The sequence below is a fragment of the Camellia sinensis genome, chromosome 7, assembly GCF_055761805.1.
Source record: "Camellia sinensis isolate YWXY chromosome 7, ASM5576180v1, whole genome shotgun sequence".
NCBI classification, from domain to species: Eukaryota; Viridiplantae; Streptophyta; class Magnoliopsida; order Ericales; family Theaceae; genus Camellia; species Camellia sinensis.
The window spans coordinates 121,003,320-121,027,246 of record NC_138967.1 but is presented as its reverse complement, the minus strand read 5'-3'; the positions used below and the strand labels follow the sequence as shown (position 1 = coordinate 121,027,246).

Here is a 23,927-nt window from a genome sequence, read left to right as displayed (position 1 = left end):
GGAAAAAGTCAAAAAATGAAATGGGTCTCTCTCTCTCTCTGTCTCTGTCTCTTTCTCTCTGTTTCTCTTGCTCATCTCCCTTCTCTATCTCTCACACTCATCTATCTTCTTTATCTCTCTCATCTCTCTTGCTCATCTCTCTTCTCTTTTTTTTTATGTCTCTCTCGTTCATCTCTTTTTCTTTCTCTCTCTTTCTCTCACTGATTATGTTTCTCTTTTATTTTCTATTTCTCTCACTTCCTAGCTTTCATTGCGTAACAAAATGGACACAGAGGTTTTTGGCAAAAAAATGAGTTTTTTTTTTCTACTACGACAACCTTCCCCCGTTACAAATACAGGTTATCGGTGACTGCAATACTCCCGTCGCAAATAAAAAAAATTACTAAACGAGCCATGGATTCATTGTTTAGGGCCCGTTTGGTAACTATTTCGTTTTCAATTTTCAGTTTATATTTACAAAAATTTACAAAACTGTCATAAAACTTGTTTGATAATTTTTTTTGTTTATAAATGGTTGTCTCAGTTTATAAATTTGAGGAAAAATTGTAAACTCAAAAAATGAGTTTACGTTGGTTTTTAAACGTAAGTTATTTTTTTTTAAATAATTTTTTAATTACTTTTTTTCCAATCAATTTTTTTTTTCAATTATAATGTGTATAATCCCATTGTCATAAATAATAAAAAAATAAATATAAATATTTTAGGCCTGAAAAAACATGTATTTTAGTTGATATTTTTTTAAAAAAAATTAAAATTTTGTTCAAAACAAACACGTTTGTAATTTATGTTTTTCTAAAAATAAATAAAAATCAATTTATAAATTTTTTGTAAACATAAACCAAGAACGTAAACGTTACTAAACGCTACCTTAAAATTTTCATTTGTGACGATTATACTTGACGTGGCAAAAAAGAAAAAAAAACTCAAAATCTAATTCGTGCTAGTTTTTCCCCTTTAACCAAAAATTCTTAAATCTCAAATCCCTAATCTTTTCAACCAGAAAGCCCCATCTCTCTCTCTCTCTCTCCCTATATCTCTCTCGACGATATCATCGATCAATCCTTTATGGTAAGTGCTCATCATCGATTCACCTTTGTTTGATTCATTTTATTATATTTCTAGATCCTTCGCAGTAAGGGTTCATTGATTGATTCACTCTACGAATGTCAATCTCTACATGCAGGCCATTAATCCTAACCCTAAGAATGTTCATCCTCCAAATCCACTCATCGACATGTGCCGCCCCTTCTCTTCTTCTACCACCAGTAGCAGCTCCGCCACAAAGCCTAGCAACCACCTCTCAATAACCAAACTCAATGGCGTAGTCCACCTCTTCTGCAGCCAATCCCCCACCTCCACCACATCTCTCACGGGCTCTAGCGCTCGATCCACAAAACTCTTCGTCGTCGATGTCCCCAACTACCTCTCTCCCGATGACTTCCTCCTCTTATGTGGATCCCACCTCGACTACTTCTCCGAACTATACTTCCTCTGGTATCCATCCCCAAGCTCTTCAATTTTTATTTTTTTGATGATTTGGTGAATGAAGATGCGTTGAATTTGAGAATGGCTAGCTGTTATCTTTTTTTCTTTTTTTTTTTTTGAAAAAGTTAATAATATGGGTATTTTTGAATTTAAATCCTCATGAGTAGTGTGCTTTATATACTAGTATGGGTTTGTAATTTCACTACAATTTTACATTCTAATTTTTTGATGATTTGATGAATGAAGAATATGGGTTGAATTTGATAAATGGTAGCAGTTAACAATATTGAGCATTTTTTGGAGGAAAAGTTAAGTTACAAACCTTCAAACCCTTATGAGTTGTGTGCATTATATAGTAGTATATATATTAGTTAGATTTAAAAGGTTTAATGTTATCTTTTACTAGTATTTTTAATTTGAGATTTTTATGCTTGATTTGTTAGGTTGAGATCTGTCATATATATTTTGCTCAATCAGCGGAGAGCAATGAGTTGGTAGAAGAAGCCTATTCACCTCTGCCCGGATTCGTTGAATTGCCTACTTGCCCTATTTGTCTTGGTTAGTATATATAAATTTATAATTACTAGTTTGTTTGGTAGTGATTTGTGCGTTCTTGATGGTGCATTTGGGGTTTACTTTGATTTTGGGGGTTAAAAAACTGGTCAGTTATAGTTTTATGGTGATTTATTTAGGTAATCATGATTTCATCTAAGGACACCCTGGTGAGTTGTAGCTTTGTTATCTGAAGTGCATCCATTTATTTTACTAAGTGAAATAATTAAAGGTTGCTTCTGAAGTGCATTCATTCCCAGACTTATTTGAGAAAGTATTTCTTTTTGGCTTTTCACTACATCTGAAATCTTGTTGGGTATTTCTGATTTATTGGAATATGAGCTTTACCAAATAAGTCTAAGGGAGATGGTTTTTATTTATGTTTTATTTTTTTGATTAGTGGTCTAACATATGAATGTTATTGAGATGCATAAACTATTTTACGTCATATTTTTTTAACACCATGTTTATTGACATCCTTCAGCCATATTTCACTGTAGTGCAAGGTTATTCACCAAGCTTTTTCATTTATTTCGGATTATGGTAATTTGTTGCAGGCTTATGGTATTAATCATTTGGTGCTTCCAACAAGAGACTACCTCTTTGCTCCATTACTGAGTGATATATGCCAAGCTGTGGACTTCATTCATGGTTAATGTTTTCAACAAATTGCAACGTATGCTATCTCAACTTTGGAGTAATGAAAAAATTGTGCCAGCTATTTGCAACAGAGCTCTGAATCTTCATGGAGGCATGTGTTATATTCATTTTCAAATAGTAACTTCGGTAATCTGATACACATTAAATTTTGTCATCAATAGATTACAAAGATGGAAATCCCACCAGTTATGGATTAAGATGATTAAGAAAATCAATTTAAATACATTATTTTTCAATTGTAAATTTTTTATCCAAAAGCTTGATCAGTTGGTCCTTATCCTCCATCTGATTCACTTCTATCAGGATATAGGTTGATCAACAAATGCACCTAGTTAAGATTTATTGCTTTGTGTGTTCGCCCCCTCATTGAATCATCCCGATATATATGCAAGCAATGCTTGTACATACACATTTGTGAAGATGATTTAACACCAAAATGCAAGGATGTTTCTTGCTATGAGAAGTTGGATAGTCAAATAATTTGAGTAATATAATCTGTAAATTGATTGGATATATTTTCATAATAGACATGAAATAAATTGATTGTATTCTACATGGAACTGATCTTATTGGTGGTTCTTCTAGGTATGCACTTTGTATGTTTGTTTTCTTATTATAAATGATAAGTTGTTTACCTGGAGGAAATCAATAATGATAATTTAATCCTGCTTCTTATGCCCTTATGAAGAAAATGCATCATGTGGTCGAGCTACATATGTTGAATATGCTTTGAATATCATGTGTTTATATATTGAGTTTACTCACGTAATGAACTTTGAATATGCTTCTCTCTCTCTCTCTCTCTCTCTCTCGTAAAAGATTATATATGGCATACATAGTATGTCATAAATATATTAAAAATAACCTTCTACAACATGTAAAATTATGCCATGAAAAATATAAGGGGTTGACGCCCCAAAATCACGAAAATACCAAACGGAGTCGGATTAATACGAAACTTGGCACACACGACCGCCTAGGCACGAGAGACTTGTGGGAGAAGACAGGACTCGAATCAGGTTCCCGGTTTGAGAGTTAGGGCCGGATTTCACTCTAGGCAAACTAGTTTTTCAAGAAAGTTAGAATTTGAGGTGTTAACATCCAAAAATCACCAAATGACGTTGGAGTAGCATGAAACTTGGCACACACAACTGCCTAGGCACGAGAGACTTGTGGAAGAAGACGGGACTACTCGAATCGGGTTCTCGGTTTGAGAGTTAGAGCCGGATTTCACTCGAGGCAAACTAATTCCTTAAGAAACTTAGAATTCGAGATGTTGACACCCCAAAATCACTAAACAGCGTCGAATTAGCATGAAATTTGGCACACATGACCACCTAGGCACGAGAAACTTGTGGGAGAAGACGGGACTCGAATCGGATTCTTGGTTTGAGAGTTAGAGCCGGATTTTACTCTTAAGAAACAAACTACTTTCTTAAGAAACTTAGAATTTGAGGTGTTAATGCCCCAAAATTACCAAACGGTGTTGGAGTAGCACGAAACTTGGCACACATGACCGCCTAGGCACGAGAGATTTGTGGGAGAAGGCGGGACTCAAATCGGATTCTCGATTTGGGAGTTAGAGCTGTATTTCACTCTTAAGAAACAAACTAGTTTCTTAAGAAACTTAGAATTTGAGGTGTTAATGCCCTAAAATCACCAAACGGCATTGAAGTAGCACGAAACTTGGAACATACGACCGCATATGCACGAGAGACTTATGGGAGAAGACGGGGCTTGAATCAAGTTCCCGATTTTGGAGTTAGGGTCGGATTTCAATCTAGAGAAACTAGTTTCTTAAGAAACTTAAAATTTGAGGTGTTAATACTCCAAAATCACCAAACGGCGTCGGAGTAGCACGAAACTTGGCACACATGACCGCCTAGGCACGAGAGACTTGTGGGAGAAGACGGGACTCAAATTGGGTTCCCAGTTTGGGAGTTAGAGCCGGATTTCACTCTAGGCTAACTAGTTCTTCAAAAAACTTAGAATTCGAGGTGTTGACACCCCAAAATCACCAAACGGCATCGGATTAGCATGAAACTTGGCACACATGACCACCTTGGCACAAGAGACTTGTGGGAGAAGATGGGACTCAAATAAGGTTCCCGGTTTGGGAGTTAGAGCCGGATTTCACTCTTAAGAAACAAACTAGTTTCTTAAGAAACTTAGAATTCGAGGTGTTAACGTCCCAAAATCACCAAACAGCGTCAGCTAACACAAAACTTGGCACACACGACCGCCTAGGCACAAGAGACTTGTGGGAAAAGACGGGACTCGAATCGGATTCCCGGTTTGAGAGTTAGAGTTGGATTTCACTCTAGGCAAATTAGTTTTTTTAAAAAACTTAGAATTCAAGGTGTTAATGCCCCAAAATCACCAAACGGCGTCAGAGTAGCACGAAACTTGGCACACACGACCGGCTAGGCACGAGAGACTTGTGGGAGAAGACGGGACTTGAAACGGATTCCCGGTTTGGGAGTTAGATCCGGATTTCACTCTAGGCAAACTAGTTTCTTAAGAAACTTAGAATTCAAGGTGTTAATGCCCCAAAATTACCAAACGACGTCGGAATAGCACGAAACTTGGCACAAATGACCGCCTAGGCATGAGAGACTTGTGAGAGATGACAGGACTCAAAACGGGTTCTCGGTTTGGGAGTTAGAGCCGGATTTCACTCTAGACAAACTAATTTCTTAAAAAACTTAGAATTCGAGGTGTTAACGCCCCAAAATTACCAAACGGTGTCAGATTAGCATGAAATTTGGCACACATGACTGCCTTGGCACGAGAGACTTGTGGGAGAAGATGAGACTTGAATCGGGTTCTCGGTTTGGGAGTTAGAGCCGAATTTCACTCTAGACAAACTAGTTTTTTTTTTTAAATTTAGAATTCGAGGTGTTGGCACCCGAAAATCACCAAACGGTGTCGGATTAACACGAAACTTGGCACACACGACCGCCTTGGCACGTGATACTTATGGGAGAAGACGGGACTCGAATTAGGCTCCCGGTTTGGGAGTTAGAGCCGAATTTCACTTTAGGTAAACTAGTTCTTTAAAAAACTTAGAATTCGAGGTGTTAACGCCCCAAAATCACCAAACGGTGTCGGATTAGCACAAAACTTGGCACACATGACTGCCTTGGCACGAGAGACTTGTGAGAGAAGACGAGACTCGAATTGGGTTCCCGGTTTGGGAGTTAGAGTAGGATTTCGGTCTCGGTACAATTATTTACTTAATTATCTTTGTAATTGTATAGTAGTTAAATTTTTATGTTTTTTTTGTAATTAACATATTAACACATAATTATATTGTCATTAATTATTTTTATTTTTTTTCCAGGTATTTTCGGAGTAGGAGTTTGCTTCTTGTGGATTTCATGCCTGTGAAGAATGCCACTAATTTTTGTTTTTTGTACCATGGAGAATGCCGAGGAAAAATTTAATTTTGGTTTATATTATTTTGAACTATGAATAACATTATGTATATAAACATTATATATGTATATACTGGGATAATTTTGTTGATGTATAGTTATGAATGCAAGAATATGTTTATTATGGAGAAATTGTTATTCATATACAAGAATTTTATATTATTATTCAATTATTGGTTTCTTTTTAAATTATTTTTCATTAAATACAGGTAATTTTAATATTTTTAATTAATTTACAGCAGGGCTTTTTTTTTTCTAACGGCACCTAACCGTCGCAAAAAACAAGTATTTTTTTATTTCTAATAATTATTGTATTTGGCGACGGCACCACACCATCGCAAAAAATCAAAGCCTTTTTTGGGCAACAAATTCAATGCCGTTGCAAAAAAAAAAAAAAAAAAAAAAAAAAAAAAAATTGCGACGACAATTTTTGTCGTCTTAAATAAAACTTTTGGCGATGGTAAAATAGAGTCGTCGCAAAAGGTCACTATTTTTACACATTATTGGTGACAGTAAAATGTCGTCGTAAATAGTAAAATATGTTGTCGCAAAAAAAAGGCGACGGCATTGCTAAAAAGTTTTTGCAACGCCTTCTATTGTGACCCTCCGTTTGTCGTCGCTAAAAGTTTTTTGAGACAGGATGATGAGTATTTGCGACGGCATTTTGCCTTCGCAAAAAATCAAAATTTTTGTAGTATGTGTCTAGAGTAACAAAAATTGATTCTACATATACAAGGAATTCAAAAATTACACAAGTATGCTTCAAACTTATGTGTACGGGAAAGAAATAAACCTTATCGTATAATCCTGTTGATCAAGATTGCGCTCCTCCGTACGTCGTCGCTTTACTCCCTGAAATCACAAACGTGAGCTAGCCGGCGGGTGTGTGCCGGATACCTCTCCGATGCCTAAGTCAGCAAAATAGACAAATAGACAAAAAGCTCTGTGAATTCGGGAATCAAAGTTGTGTTACCTCTCCATAGGTGATGTTTGTGAGCTTTTGTAGGTTCCGCATGGCACAATCCTAGTAGGACTTTTACTCCTCCATGTACAGTCCTCTTAGGAGTTACATTCCTGAAAGATAATACTTATCCTTCAACACCCCCCTCACTGCTTAAACCAAATGAGATGATCTTACCATGGTCGGATTCCAATACGACCGAGGTAAGCATGGCTATGCTAAGCCGCAGACTAGACCAAACTATAGCTAGTTTGGTTCTTCCTTTCACTGCTCTTACCTCGATTTCTCAGGTACAAACCATGGTGTGATTAGACCTAGCTAACAAATAGCAAGGTTCTGACCGAGCTAACCACGATAAGCCATGACCGAGCTAACTTTGAGTACGGTGACCAGGCTAAATGCAAAGCTTCTCTAGACCGGACTAACTTCAAGGTCCTTTCGGACCGGGATAACAATAAGGCTTACCAGGACCGGGCTAACTACAAGCCCCCTTTCATCCAGCCCTTCTTACTGTGGCCCAAAGAACGGCCCATTTACCCAGCTCGGCCCATTTACCCATCTCGGCCCAATTTAGGTATAAATTACCCTCTCAATTGCCCCTTAATTCCATATGTGTAGCATGATAGGGATTTACTTGTTTTACCAGCCGAGCTAAAAACTTTAGTCTTACAACCGAGCTAAACTTTTAAGCCTTTACAGTCGTGCTAAAACTATTTGGCCTTCCCAGCCGAGCTAAAACTCTTTAGCCTTTCCAGCCGAGCTAAATTCACACCGGACTCTAGCTGTCCGGTCAAAGCGTCTCTTCAATCACAGCAACTGAATCGCTTCTCATTCCAATGACACGTGGCACACTCCGATTGGCCCAAGGCAGCTGTCACGCCGTCTTCGTACCCCGTGTTTTTGAACAGTCCCGCCCAAATTTTGGGCCTTCCATCAAAACAAATCTCTTCGTTCTTTTTTGAATCATTCATACCACTATTCACTTCATTCTCTCTCTCTCTTCGAGCCTCCATTATTCTTTAACTTTGCAACTGTGAAGCTTGTGGTCCTTGCTGTTCTCTACTTTCTATTTCCTTCCTCTTAACCTGGTAAGTAACACAAATCTGTTCTCTTTTTACACTGTATTGTTTACAATCCACAGCATATTGTTTATGTGCCTTTTGCAAAACACATTTTTGCTTTTCCTTGCGTTTTCTGGGAAAAACCTTACAAGAACCACTTGTATTTCACTAAGCAATCTGTAGAACACTGTATTTGATCCAAAATCACAACATAAACGAACTAGGAGGTTGTTTGTAGTTGATGTCAACCTAGCCAGACTACCAACCGGACTAGCACTTCATGCTAAACTAGTAGTTTCATCATGTCGAACCATTTTTTGTTTCATTTATCTTAGCTGGGCTATTGATCCGTACTATGTTTGTAATAGTATGCTTGAAAGCCTCGACCATGACCGAGCTACAACTTCGGGGCTAAACCAGCTTTCTTAGTTCAAACCGAACTAAGAATGCTGCCCCTAGAGGCTCAACCGGGCTAACAAATCCATTGTTCACACCGAGCTAACAGACCCCTTCCTCAAACCGAGCTAAGACACGAAGCAATTCTCATAGCCGAGCTAGGACATCATTTATCTTGCCTTTGTTTCTTGTAGCACGGACCAATGATCAGTGCTTAACACTTTTTCTTTTTTCACTTTGCAGACTTAGGTTGCCCAGGCACTCCTTTGAGCGCTCAACCGAGCTACTCAGCATTATTCTCCGACCGAGCTAAAACTTAGGTTTAATTTATTCATAACTTAAACCATAAATGGGAAAGTATAGGTTTTTAGTAAACACACCTGGTGGTATGGCTGAATTCCGAAAGGATTATAACATCCCTGACGATGTTCACCTCACCTTAGCCGACCAAGATATCACACCATGGGAAAACCGCGGCTTTGTTCCCTTTACCCTTTTGTCCATAGTAGGAACCGGACTAAGATTTCCTGTTCAGCCTCTCCTCTGCGAATTTCTCAAGCAAACCAACCTTTGCCCAACCCAACTTTCCACCAATTCTTACCGTATAATAAATGGTATTGCCGAGCTAAATCGCTGGGCTGGTCTAAGCCTCGGCTTAGCCGAGCTCTTCCACCAATATTCCATTGGCTCGGCGGAAGATGGCTGGGTTTACTACCTACGAATAAGGCGCCGGCGTAAAAAAATAATAAAGGATACTCCGGATAAAGATGTCAATGATGATGATTTTTTCTGGGTATCTGAGAATTTTGAGGACTAACAAGCCCAGATCCCTGGTGACAGAATAAACTACAACAAGGGTGTAGTCGGTAGGTTTATCTCAGCTCCATTGCATGTCTTTCTTTACTTTGGTTGTCAATACTTGAACTGAGCTAACAGTTGCCTCCTTTTTATTTCGGTCCCCAATTCCTGAACCGATCTAACTGTTGTCTTCTTTATGCAGATTCATCCCACCTCAAGTCGTTATACAGTTACCCCAATCTGAACACACTTCGCGCCGCATTGCGATATCCCGAAAGAAGTTGGGCCAAGCTACTGAACTTTGAACCGACATACAGATATAGCAGCCGACGAAAAGCAAAGGTAACTGACTTTTTGCTAGAAGCCTCTCCTGAACCGGACCCAAACTTGCCTCAAATCAATCTCATCCCTCTAACTGCTGAACAAGAGATGGCAAAGAAGAGAGCATTAAGGGCCCTCCTGACCGAAACGAACCGAGCCGAGGTACCGCCGCCTAACCAGACTCAGGAAACCGTGGTGGCCCTTCCATCTCAACAACCCTCCTCATCTCGTCCAAACAAGCGTGCATGGACTATCTCAACCGTGCAACGCCTTGTTGATGAAGACGAAACCATTCTTCCACCAAGCCCGCAACCGGAGCGTTCCGACCGAGCTAGCTCCTCCAAGTGGGCACCCAAAATCACTTTCCAGAACCGAGCTATTCAGGACACCGATTCGCTGAAAAAGATCACTTAATGGCATTCAACCTTGCCAAGAGTGTTTGCCTTCCAACAGACATGGAGCACCACAACCATTTGACCGAGCTAAAGGCCATCCACTCGGCCACAAAATCCATGGTGCTTGTAAGTAGCTTCCTTTGCTGATTTTTTTAATTTGCACAACTTTTTGCTCGGTTTTACTACAAGTCTCTTCCCATTCCTTTTCAGGCCATGCAAAAGAACCATATTGCTCATAAGCGTGTGTTGGAGCTTTGTAAAACAGCAAGGCAAGCCATGGCCGAAGTAACTGAGAAAACAACCGAGCTAGAAGAGGTCAGGAAGCAGATAGCCGAGCTAAAAATCGAGAACGGTCGTCTGACCGGTCTTGTTAGCTCGGCTGAAGCAGACAAACAAAAGGCTGCTGCCGTGATAAAAAAAAAATACCTGCGTGAACTGGCTAAATTTGAAGGAAAGAAGAACGTCGAGATAACAAAGCTTGGGAAGCAGCTGGAGGATGCGGAGACCCGCGGCTTCAGGGAAGGCGAAGCCCTCTATGTCAAGCAATGTGAAGCTATGAAGGATCTCTTCTTTAAGTGCGGTTGGAGGGGGGCCGTGGTGCAGCTCGGTCATGGACCTGAGACCGAGGTCTTCAATCCTCCTCCATACTTCATTCCGAGCTCATTATCAGAGTATGCTGCGACCCTTCAGCAATAATTTCTTGAAGATTCGAATGATGAAGAAGAAACCGTGCCCAACGATACCCCGGTCGTCAATAAACCTACCAATCAGTCAGCTCGGGCGGAGCCAACGGTGGAAGACCTGACTGTCGAACTACCAACTGAAACCGTGCTTCCAACCGAGGCCATACTCCCGACCGAAACCGAGCTTCCAACTGAAACCGGGCTGCGGTTGAACTTGATGTTGATCTTGATGATCTGTTTGCCTGACTTTGCATTTCTCTTCTTTTTGCTTGATTTCTGTATTTTCTTTTCTTTGCTTTTGAACACAGATTGTAGCCGGCCTGAGGCCCCACCCTTTGTACTTACTTTGAATTTTCAATGAAGTTTGTTTTTTTGTTCCAACTCTTATTTCGGTTGATCTCTATGCTTGAACTTTACTTTCTAACTGAAGTCTTGGATGAGGTACAGCATTCTCTTGCCGAGATACTTTATTCCGGTCTTAACATTGCGACTATAAGTATACCTGCCAACCACTCTTTAGCCGAGATCTTTACCTCGGCTGAAGATTACCAAGAGTTGGTTTAATCCAGCCAACCACTCTTTAGCCGAGATACTTACCTCGGCTGAAGAGTACCAAGAGTTGGTTTAATCCAGCCAACCACTCTTTAGCCGAGACCCTTACCTCGGCTGAAGATTACCAAAAGTTGGTTTAATCCAGCCAACCACTCTTTAGCCGAGACCCTTACCTCGGCTGAAGAGTACCAAGGGTTGGTTTAATCTAGCCGACCATTCTTTAGCCGAGATGCTTACCTCGGCTGAAGAGTTCTAAGAGTTGGTTTAATCCAGTCAACCACTCTTTAGCCGAGACCCTTACCTCGGCTGAAGAGTACCAAGAGTCGGTTTAATCCAGCCAACCATTCTTTAGCTGAGATACTTACCTCGGCTGAAGAGTACTAAGAGTTGGTTTAATCCAGCCAACCTCTAAATTGGTTATTCCTGCCATCTTAGAATAAAGTGTTTGATTATTCCGACCAAACGTCCTGCAGCCTGAATCCTTATCCTGGGCTTAGGAAGGGTGTTGGTTTTTCCAGCCAACCTCTAGATTGGTTTTTCTAGCCAACCTAGAGTAAAGTGTTTGGTTATTCCGACCAAACGTCCTACAGCTTGGATCCTTATCCTGGGCTTAGGAAGGGTGTTGGTTTTCCCAGCCAACCTAGAGTAAAGTGTTTGGTTATTCCGACCAAACGTCCTGCAGCCTGGATCCTTATCCTGGACTTAGGAAGGGTGTTGGTTTTTCTAGCCAACCATGTTTTCAATGCCCCTAACTCACTAAAACAACTTTTACAGAATAAAACACTTATGCTGAAAAGAAAACTACTTGTTTTATTGGGGAAAAGAAAAATTGCAAGTATTCTGAAGAAAGGCTAAAAATAAAATAGTTTGAGATTGGCAGTGTTCTATGGCCTGGGAATTACTTTGCCGTCCTCATCTTCTAAGTGGTATGCCCCTTTGCCAGCTAATCCGACCACTTTGTAAGGTCCTTCCCAATTAGGCCCTAACTTGCCATCTCCTGGTACCACGGTGTTTCCCATCACTTTGCGTAGTACCCGATCTCCGATCTTGAATTGCCTTGGATGCACTGTTTTGTTGTATTTCTTTGATAACTCTTGTTGGTATGGGGCAATGTGAACCAGTGCTCTTTCTCTTCTTTCTTTGGCGAGGTCGAGCTCCAATGCTATGGCTTCTCCATTCAAGTTTGGATCAAAATTTTCGCTTCTAATTGTAGGGAGGCCGACTTCTAGTGGGATTACTGCCTCCATGCCATAGGCTAAAGAGAATGGTGTCTCCCCAGTTGATCGTCGAGGTGTTGTACGGTAAGCCCACAGAACATGAGGTAGTTCCTCAGCCCACTTGCCTTTTGCTTTTTCTAACCTCTTCTTCAATCCATCCAAGACAACCTTGTTTGATGCTTCTGCTTGGCCATTTGCTTCGGGATATGCCGGTATAGAATTGTAGAACTCTATCTTGTATTCTTCACAAAAGCCTCTAAAGATTCTACCATCAAACTGAGTGCCGTTGTCAAATATTAGGGCTTTAGGTATGCCGATCTGAGTAATGATATTCTGCCAGACGAACTTCTTCACATCTTTTTCCTTGATTAATGCCAATGTTTCTGCTTCCACCCACTTTGTGAAGTAGTCTGTTGCTGCGAGAAAGAACTTTCTGTTTCCGGGTGCTGTTGGAAGTGGTCCTACTATGTCCAAGCCCCACATTGCGAAGGGCCATGGGCTGGTCAATGGTAGGACCTCTCTGGCTGGCTGATGTATTTGGTGTGCGAACTTCTGACATTTCTTGCACTTCTTCACATACTTCTCCGAGTCTGCCTGCATGTATGGCCACCAGTATCCTTACGAAATGGCTCTGTAAGCTAACGATATTCCTCCTTGGTGGCTTTCGCACACACCTTCGTGTATCTCAAACAAGAATGCTTCCACTTTGCTGGGGTGAACACACTTTAGATAAGGTCCTGAGAATGACTTTTTGTACAATGCCATAGAAGGGGAGAGCCAAAATCGCTGTGACTTTGCTCTAATTTTGTTGGCTTTTTTCTTTTCTTCCGGTAAAACGCCGTTTTTTAAGAACAGTGTGATGGGATCCATCCATGAGGGGCCTAGTTCGGCGCAACATACCTCTTCTGCTTCGGGGTCTTCAATGCTTGGTCTTGGTAGGTAGTCGATTAGCAGCAGATGAGTGATGGATGGATTTGCCATTGAAGTAAAGCCTGCTAGTTCGTCTGCTCTGCTGTTTTCTTCCCTGCCAATCTGGTCTATCCTTACTACTTCAAATTTCTTGATCTCTTTTCTGACTAAGTCTTGGTACTTAGCCATCTTGTCATCCTTTGCTTCGTAGTCACCTGAAATTTGGTTTACCACCAGTTGTGAGTCGCTGTAAACCATTAGCTCGGTGACCTTCATGTAGAATGTTGATTTGAGACTTGCAAGAAGTGCTTCATACTCTACGTCGTTGTTTGATGCTGGGAAGCCAAGGTTGACTGCTTGCTCCACAACTAGGCCGTCTGGTGAGATGAGGACTATGCCAAGTCATGCGCCGTGCCGGTTGGATGCTCCATCTATGAAGAGCTTTCATATCTCTCCAACGAACAACTTCCAACAAGTGGAGGGGTCAGATGATGCCGTGGGGTCAAGAATGTTGCTGGTGTTTTCTTCAAGGTCCATGCTTACTGTCTGCCCCTCGCTATCTGATTGTACCAAGTCTTTATTTGTTGGTGAGTCTTGGCTTGGTGTAGCATGGTTCGCTTCTTCCTTACTTTCTTTACTCTGGTTTGCCTTGGGGTCTGACTGACTATCCTGCACCAGGGGTTGCGCTATTCCGGCATCAACTCCTATCCCTAGTTCGGTTGTGTCAGTCAGGTCGACTGGGCAGATATAATGACTTCCTGGGGTAAATTATGCGACAAAGTTTGCCAAAGCTTGGGCCTTTATCGCGGTTCTGGGTTGGAACTTGATGTCAAATTGTCCTAACTCTACTGCCCACTTCAAGATTCGCCCAGTAAAGTTTGCCCTCTCAAACAAAGCTTTTAATGGGAAAGCTGTGAGGACGACTATGATGTGGCCGTGAAAGTAGTGGGACAACTTCCTTGAGGCCATCATCAAGGCCAAGGCCAGTTTTTCCAGTGGCAAGTACCTTGTTTTGGCGCCCAGCAATGTCTTGCTGACATAAAAGATGGGCAGATGTTGGATTCCTTCTGTACGGACCAACACTGCACTAATTGCGTGCTGAGAGACTGCCAGGTACAGGAAGAGTTCTTCTCCAGGTATTGGGGTGACAAGTAGTGGTGGAGAAGACATGTATTCTTTCAAGTTTTCCAGAGCGCGGTCGCATTCTTCGTCCTACTCGAACTTGGCTTTTAATGCTTGAAAAAATGGTCGTAGTCTGTCTGACGACCGGCTAATGAATCGGTTGAGTGTAGCTGTCATGCCAGTGCGACGCTGCACTTCTTTTACTGAGTTAGGCCTCTCCAGATCCTGAATAGCTTTGATCTGGGAGGGGTCTGCCTCTATACCCCGGTTGGTCACCAAGAAGCCCAGGAATTTGCTAGATCCTACACCGAACGCGCACTTAGATGCATTAAAGTGCAACTTGTGCCTCTTCAGAATCTGGAACATCTCACCTAGGTCCCTTAGATGGTCGTTCTCATCCTTGCTCTTAACCACCATGTCGTCGATGTAAGCCTCCATTATTCTGCCTAACAACGGCTTAAACATCTTGGTGACCATTCTCTGGAATGTTGCCCCTACGTTCTTTAGGCCAAAGGGCATGACCTTGTAGCAATACAGTCCTCTTGGAGTTGTAAAGGACGTGACCTCCTGGTCTGGTTCATACATGGCGATCTGATGGTAGCCTCCGTACGTATTAAGAAAGCTAAGTCGGTTGTGCCCCGCCGTTAGGTCTACCAGTTGATCTATCCGTGGTAGGAGGAAGCTGTCCTTTAGGCATGCTTTGTTGATTGTCTTATAGTCGACGCAGACACGCCATTTGCCATTCTTCTTTGGCATTACGACTGTGTTGGAAATCCATCTGGGGTAATGCACCTCTCTGATAGCTCCTGTCTCTAGCAGATTTTCCACTTCTTCCGCCACTATCTCAGCGTGGTGGAGTGCCGATCTGCGAGTGCGCTGAATGATTGGTCTGGCGGATGGGTGGACATTGAGTTGGTGATAGATGAAGTTTGGATCAATGCCTGGCATGTCGTAGGGTGTCCAGGGAAACACTTCGATGTTAGAGGTCAAGAATTCCAAGAACTTTAATCTCTCAGTGCTGGACAACGACGAATCGAGCAAAAAGAACTTATCCGAGTTCTTTTCATCTATTCTTACCTCTACCAAGTCTTCTATCACTTTTTGATCAGCTACTTTGCCGACATCTGTGAACAGTTCATTGCTCTCAGGTTCTTCCACCGAATGAACATATCCCTTGGCAACGCGGCTGCCATCAATCGTGACAAAGCATTGCTTGGACATAATTTGGTCTCCAAAGACCTCTTCAATTACCCCGGCTTCGTTGGGGAATCGCATTACTTGATGGTAGGATGAAGCTACCGCTCGCATGGCATGCAGCCATGTTCTTCCCAAGATTATGTTGTAAGTGGAAGGGACCTTCAACACCCAAAATTCCACTTGTTTTGTCACGCTTCCTGCCCTGACTGGAAGGATAATCTTGCCGACTGGCCCCTCTGGCATTGAGTTGAATCCGATCAGGGGGGATACAGCTGGTGCCAAGTCTTTATCCTCCAATTTCAGTTGTTTGAAGGTGTCGTAGTACATTATCTCACACGAGCTACCTTGATCTATCAAAATCCACTTGATGTCGTAATCCTTGACGCAGAGTGTAACGACCAGCGTGTCGTTGTGAGGACAGTATATCCTCACCAAGTCTCTGTCTGAAAAAGAGATGACATTGGTGGTCTCCGTTCTTCCTTTCTTGATTGTGGGTTGTGCACTTAGAACCTCCCTTAAGTGCTCAGCCTTTTTTATCATGCCCCTGAGCTCACATACGCGCTCAGGTTCGCATACCCCATATATTACGTTTATCACGCCTTGAGCTGGGGCGTTGATTGGCATTCTGTTCGGGTGGTTGTCATTCTGGGGGGCTGGCTGTGCCCCTCCTTCAATGTATTTGTCCAGGTGACTGGCTGCCACCAACTCCTCTAGATGTTGTCTCAATGGTGTACAATTTTCAGTGCGGTGCCCCTTTTCTTTATGGAAGGTGCATTGTGATCTTTCGTCGTAGTCCTTCTGAGCCTCTCCTAGCTTGGCAGGCCATCTGACGAAAGGTTCATCGCGTATCTCGCTTAGAATCCAGTAGATTGGCTTTTTGAATACCGTGGTAATGGCAGTGCGGACTCTCAACCATCTTTTATCCTGGTCTTCTCCGTTGTCCCGCCTGTTTCGTCCGTTTTTGTTCGGACGTTCTACCGCGTTGACCTTTGCCGCGGTCTTTTTATCTGGTACTACGATCGTGCTAGACTTTGCTTTAGCATGGGCGCCATCTTCTTCTACCCAAATGTGCTGGTGCACTCTCTCCATTAAGGCCTCCATCGTGAGAGACGGTGTCATAGTGATTGAGTCTCTTAGTCTATTCCCGACTGGCAGGCCTCTTTTGTACTGTGCGATGGCGAGATTGGTGGGGCAATCCCCAATCTGGTTGAAGGTCTCCCAGTAGCGGCTATTGTAGGATCTTAATGACTCTTTTTCGCCTATGTCGATGGAGAGCGGTTGATCAATCTCTACCGGGGTTTTGGTGTTCGTTCTGAACCTTGTCACGAACGCCTTCGCCAATTGCGCCCAGGAGGCTATGCTGCCTTCTGGAAGTTTTTCGAACCAAGTCAAGCCTAGGTCGCCAAGGCTTGATGGGAAGAGGATGCACATCAAAGCCTCGTTTCGCCGATATACCGTCATAACCTAGCGGAAGTGGCTCAGGTGCATATAGGGATCTGTCTTTCCCTCGTACGTGGTGAATTTGGATTGGAGGAAGCCTAAAGGTAGGGGCGCGTTTTCGATTGCCGGAACGAACGGCGAGGTCTGCAGCCTCGCTAATGCTTTGTCCGTTGGTTCGTAGGCAAGGCGCGGTAATGGCATTCCAACCTCGACGCTTCCATGCGTCCGAGAAGCCAACCGCTGAAGGGCAGATACCCTGCAAGGGTCGCGCGCCCTAGTATCCTCCTTCCATCATGCCCTTTCTTCCAGCACGGTCCGTAAGTCGGATAATCTTGGCAACTCCGTCTGCCTGGATGACGTCTGGTGCGTGCGCAAGGGCCGATAGGTGCTTCCCTCAGTATACGACCTCTCAGTCCTCATTCGCTCAGACTTGGAGCAACGAGTCCTGGAGGTTTTGGATTGAGTATCGCCTGTCCTGAGGCTTCTACTCTCTGCTTGTGATGGTGTGGTATGCCTACCACGGTCTTCTAAGTGGCGAGGAGGTGTCTTGCTTTTGCGCCACTCTCCTGTCGCCACTTATTTTCCCTTCATCTAGTGCTTCATCATCTCCATGTCCATCGCCATCCATCGTATCAATTCGTCCTGCTCCTTCACGCGGTCCTCCAGAACTTGAGGATCAATCCTCCGCATTTGTCTGTCAGGACTTTGTGAACGAGAGTGACGGGGGCTGTTATTCCGCCTCCCCCTAGCATCCCTCCTGGGGTTATGTCGTTGGGGCTCCAAGTCTGCCATGAGAGGGACATGAGGCAAACCTTCACGCCTCCCACCTCCTTCTGGGGTTTGTCCATCAATGGCGGACTGCGGCAAATCTTCGTTGCGCGCCATTACTTTTTATTAGCAAGTAAAACTTAATCTAGAGGTTTTGTTCGTTTTGTTTGTTCCCACAGATGGCGCCAATTGAATGGGAAAGAAATAAACCTTCTCGTATAATCCTGTTGATCAAGATTGCGCTCCTCCGTACGTCGTCACTTTACTTCCTGAAAGCACAAACGTGAGCTAGTCGGCGGGTGTGTGCCGAATACCTCTCCGATGCCTAAGTCAGCAAAATAGACAAATAGACAAAAAGCTTTGTGAATTCGGGAATCAAAGTTGTGTTACCTCTCCATAGGTGATGTTTGTGAGCTTTTATAGGTTCCGCGTGGCACAATCCTAGTAGGACTTTTACTCCTCCATGTACAGTCCTCTTAGGAGTTACATTCCTGAAAGATAATACTTATCCTTCAACACCCCCCTCACTGCTTAAACCAAGTGAGATGGTCTTACCATGGTCGGATTCCAATACGACCAAGGTAAGCATGGCTATGCTAAGCCGCAGACTAGACCAAACTATAGCTAGTTTGGTTCTTCCTTTCACTGCTCTTACCTCGGTTTCTCAGGTACAAACCAGGTGTGATTAGACCTAGCTAACAAATAGCAAGGTTCTGACCGAGCTAACCATGATAAGCCATGACCGAGCTAACTTTGAGTACGGTGACCGGGCTAAATGCAAAGCTTCTCTGGACCAGACTAACTTCAAGGTTCTTTCGGACCGGGATAACAATAAGGCTTACCAGGACCGGGCTAACTACAAGCCCCCTTTCATCCAGCCCTTCTTACTGTGGCCCAAAGAACGGCCCATTTACCCAGCTCGGCCCATTTACCCATCTGGGCCCAATTTAGGTATAAATTACCCTCTCATTATGGAATATTAACTTTTGTAAAATATGTGGAGACAAAACAAATTCTTCATAATTTTTAATAATTACTATAAAATGTAATTTTTAATAATATAAGAAATGTGAAAATCATATAAATATAATAAAAAAAATTATACACACATTTTTGTACAAAGAGAAAGTAATTTGTAAATATGATGTTGGATCGATGTTGGAATGAGATTGATGTTAGAATAAGTCAATGATAAGAAAAGTATATTGTGGAACACCCTATACAAAATAAAATTAATGAAACATCAAATGATTCAATTCGGTTTTATTAGGTTCTTTTGAGTCTTAATCATAAATCAAACCTTAAACGATTCTTAATTTTTTCAAACAAGAAACAAACCATCTTCCCCTCAAAAACTGAACAAAACCATACAATTTAGATTGATTCAAACCGATTTATGGTTTGGCTAATTTTTTGAACGCCCTACCATCGATATTTGTTTTTAATGAGAGTAACACAAAATATGCAATGACCAACCTAAGTTGAAAGAGTCAACTTAGTTTACTTGGTTTACCCTTACCTCGTTAATGTCCTCTTGTTCCCTCTCAAACATTTCTCGTTTACATTCTTCCCCTCTCCCCTCCTACTACAATGACCCCAATCTTGAATCACCTTCCACTTCCTCTCCTCTCTCTTGCCACAACTCATTCTCCTTTTAAATCTCACACTACAGTAGTGATAGTAGTAGTCATGTAGGTGCTTTAATGGCAACAAACATTAAACCCTTAAAATTACGCCACAATGATAACTCTGGAAGCCATCTTTACTGACCAATTGAATTCTCAATCGGCTTTGAGTTCTTTGTCAATTGATTTAGTTTGATGGTGATCTATGTTAGCGATTTGAGTTCTCTATGTCTGATTGTTGCATCAAAGAGCATTGGGACCACTTTCGATCTCTCTATTCCCATTGTATACATCAATTACATTCAATGTATGACACTATTTGGTATTGCTACAATTAACACTAGATAACTTCGATCTTGTTTAAGAGGATAGCACAAGACGTTAGATTTTTCATGTCTTTAAGAGATTATCATGTCTGATCAAGAGCTTTGCCAAACTATTTTAGTAAGGAACTCTTCTTGATTGTAGGTCTAATGACTAGTAATCTCTTAATAAAGTTGTTTATTGCAAAAAACCTTTTGATCAAGAGCTTTGCCAAACTATTTTAGTAAGGAACTCTTCTTGATTGTAGGTCTAATGACTAGTAATCTCTTAATAAAGTTGTTTATTGCAAAAAACCTTTTGTTTATGAGGCACTTACGGGCCGATCCAATTGACTAGACTTATTTATATATAAGTCCTGATTGATAAATTTATCACTGTAAATTTATTTATTAATATCCATCATCCTTACTCATTCACCATCCTCTTACACATACACAAAAAACAAAAGAGATTGATAAATTTATTACTGAAAATTAAATCTGAATCTGAATCTAGTTTGCAACAGATCTGGCTTGAAAGAGATTGATAACTTTTTTGTGACAATTTCTTACATATGTCGCTAAAAATTAACAATTAATGACTTTTTTTGTCATGATTTTTATAAATTGTTGCTAAAACTTACAATTAGTAACTTTTTTTATGACAAATTTTTTCTATAAAATCTATTAGACAATAAGTTCACGTATTATGACCTAGTTATCCTAACTTTTTTAACTTTGGAATCATGATTAAAACCAGATGTTTTCAACAAATTCAAAGATGGAAGTGGGAGATTCGTGGACAGCTTGAGGGAGGATGTGGCAGGACTAGTGAGCTTGTATGAGGCTACACACCATAGAATGGATGGTGAAGATGACTTCGAAGAAGCCTATAGTTTCAGCACAAGACACCTAAACTCATCATTAGGGAAGATGGGGATTGAACTTGGTGAGCAAGTGAAACAGTCACTGGAAATCCCACTCCATTGGAGGATGCCAAGGTTAGAAGCAAGGAACTCCATTGATCTCTGTCTCATGGAGGATTCAATGCCCTCTGTTTTGCTCAAGTTTGCAAAGTTGGATTACAATCTAGTGCAATCAGTACACCAGCAAGAAGTCCAAGAATTATCAAAGTAAGCTTTACTCTGACGCAAATGCTTACTTTGATGGATCAAAGATCGATGATTATGATTAAGAAATTAATATACATAAACAGATATTTACAAAATTTCTTACCATTAAACACCAAGACAGTGAGGTTCAATCATATTTATTGACCTTGCAGAAAACAGACAGCCAAGTGTGAGCCCAATAGTTTTGTAATTCATTTTTGTGCAACCAGTGAAATTGATTTGTGAATGTATAATGTTATTTAATTTAGTCCAAATATTAAAATGCTTGAAGATTTTGATTCATTAGGTGGTGGAGAGACTTGGGTTTCAAAGAAAAGCTTGAGTTTTCAAGAGATCGTTTGATGGAGAATTATTTGTGGGCAATGGGAATTGTTTTCGAGTCCCAGTTCTCCAAATGCAGGAAATGCCTTACTAAATTTGTCTGCATACTAACAGCCATTGATGACATGTATGATATATACGGATCGCTAGATGAGCTTGAACTTTTTACTGGTGCAGTCAATCGGTATGATATAGAACAACAACAAAAATTGTTAATTTTTTTCATTAACTACATAAATCTCAAGCATTTTATGTACCTCTCTGTCTTAATTAATTCAACAGATGGGACCTTAAGGCCATGGAGGAGCTCCCAGAGTACATGAAGATATGTTACTTGGCTATGTTCAACTTTGGAAATGAAATTGCATATGATGTTCTGAAAAACCATGGCTTGGATGTTCTGTCCTACATCAAGGAAGGAGTTTCAGAAGAAGAAGCACGAGATCGCATTAAGGCCCTAAAAAGCTTTTCATGGAAGAAACTTAATGAGGCATCTGCTAAGATTAATCACCGTCATCACCCTGCTAGGTCCATAGTAACTATGCCATTAAACATGGCCAGGACTGCACAAAGCATATTTCAGCATGGTGATGGCATTGGTACTTCAATTGGGATCACAAAAGATCGCTTGACCTCTTTGATTGTCAAACCCATTCCAATTCCAATCCAACATGCATAAATCACCAAGCAATGTTACAAGAACCCAATCTTTTACTAGTGGCCATGTAATTTGTGAGATTAGTTAATTATGAACATATTTTATCATTGGCAATTTCAAGATTTTTCCAAAACTTGTGTGCATGAGAGATCAAAGACCACAAGCTACTCTGCAAATTGCTTTTATCAGATCGTTAGCATTATATTGGTTTACTAGAATTAGATGTTCACAATTCAAAAAATGATTTGTTTATTTATTAAATTAATCTGCTCTCCACGAATTAAACGGATCTACGATTTCAAAAATTTACTAATCAAACTAAGTCGTGAAACCTTTACAACTAAACTAGAATCAAACATTAGAAGCAGTTTAGTTCTAGTTCAATTCAGTAGTTACAGGTTAGAAAATTTATCACTGTCACTACAAGAAAATGGACTTTATAACACGGAAGCATTTGCGACGGCATCACTTACCGTCACAAAAAGTGATTTTTTGCGATGGCACCACTTGCTATCGCCAATAAATGGGTTTTTAGCGACGACACCCCTTCCTGTCACAAAAAGCTACTTTTTTGCGACGGTAACAACTGCCGTCGCAAATAATGCGCATTTTTTGCGACAGTAACCTATGCCGTCACAAATAAAGCTATTTTTTGCAACGGCATGAACTACAGTCGCAAATAAGAGAGTTTTTTGCGACGGTAACAGGTGCCGAAAAAAAAATATATATATATATATATTGATGAGACGGCATTGCCGTCGCAAAAAACTAAATTTTTTGTAGTGTGAATTATCTATTAAAAGAGGGATCCTTTCTGTCCAGATTTTGAATTAGAGGGTGTTGTTTGAGTCTGTAGAGTTCATCATAAATCCCGTTTTGATGAACCACATTCAAGTTTAAGATAAAAAATTTAAAAATTAATATTTTTTTAAATAAATTCAAATTTCAAATGAATTTTGGTTTATCTTTAATTGAGTCCATTACGAGAAGAGGACAAATAATTTTATTTTTATATAGTTTAACGTGCATATAAGCTTAATGAATCAAATTCAAGTTTAAGATGGAAATTTAAAAAATTACTATTTTTTTAAATAAATTCAAATTTAATTTATTTACCAAACAAGTTCATCTCTAGCAAATTCTAATAAATTAGATACAACTGGAGCTTTGGTGACTTGGTTTATTTTATGACCCTTAAAAATATTTTGTGATGTCTGTAGACGTCCCCGAACGTCCCGGGAGGGAATCCCCTCCCCTCCCCCCCGTTTTGTTCATTTGGGGCTCACTACAGTTCGGACTTGAATGTCACAGTTCTTAATCTGATCCCGCAATATGCAATGCGAGACTGATAAATCACCAAAGAGTCCAAATTTGGCAAATCGTTTTGAAAACAGATTTTTTTTTAAAGAAGTGCCAAACATGGACTACTTTGCCAGATACAGAGTCGCCACCTAAATATTTTATTTTGGGAGATTTAGGAAACCCTGACTCGTTGCCTAAGGCCACGTGTCCGTCATCACCAAAGTTGCCTCGACTCGGGAACTTGGGTACGATTGGGGAAGGTCAGCTATGAGCACCCCCGCTCGCCCGATCAAAGATCGGCTACTACTAAACATGATATCTCATTTTGAAAACATTATGCGTCTTTATTCCGGTTATTAGCTAGTCTTTAACTACGTGATGCGCACAATACAAAAGTATAGACTAGATCGCCTAGTTTGGAACGAAGCATCGCATATCCGTTTGTTTGGACAATGGTTTGAGTTTTGCTACTCGCAAGTAGGCTAAAATACGGATTCCAATGAATTGTCCCAATTCAAGCAACCCAACATTCACCCACAGGCATTCAAGTAGTTATATCACATGAGCACATAGCCACATGGTAAGCATGTTGTCATGTCAACATTCACACTCATGCGAGATGCTAAAGCATA

General features: G+C 41.0%; 1 protein-coding gene and 1 long non-coding RNA gene across 2 annotated transcripts; both read left to right on the top strand.

Moving 5' to 3' along the window:
• The first annotated feature begins 1,627 nt into the window (after nt 1-1,627).
• Nucleotides 1,628-6,192, top strand: LOC145795288 (uncharacterized). Its single transcript, XR_014335929.1, has 3 exons — nt 1,628-2,043; nt 2,595-2,788; nt 6,041-6,192. It is a non-coding gene; the product is annotated as an uncharacterized LOC145795288 (long non-coding RNA).
• Nucleotides 6,193-19,774: 13,582 nt separating this feature from the next.
• Nucleotides 19,775-22,014, top strand: LOC145796067 (putative terpene synthase 9). Its single transcript, XM_082881056.1, has 4 exons — nt 19,775-19,886; nt 20,642-21,014; nt 21,301-21,519; nt 21,618-22,014. The coding sequence occupies exons 1-4, from the start codon at nt 19,775-19,777 to the stop codon at nt 22,012-22,014; spliced, it is 1,101 nt and encodes a 366-aa protein (XP_082737182.1).
• Nucleotides 22,015-23,927: the final 1,913 nt, after the last annotated feature.

Excerpts from the sequence above, each read along its gene's own strand:
- LOC145796067 (XM_082881056.1), top strand. The coding sequence starts at position 19,775 with ATGGTGATCTATGTTAGCGATTTGAGTTCTCTATGTCTGATTGTTGCA. Across the intron at positions 19,887-20,641 it reads ATACATCAATTACATTCAAT|ATGTTTTCAACAAATTCAAA; the intron begins GTATGACACTAT and ends GATTAAAACCAG. Across the intron at positions 21,015-21,300 it reads GAAGTCCAAGAATTATCAAA|GTGGTGGAGAGACTTGGGTT; the intron begins GTAAGCTTTACT and ends TTGATTCATTAG.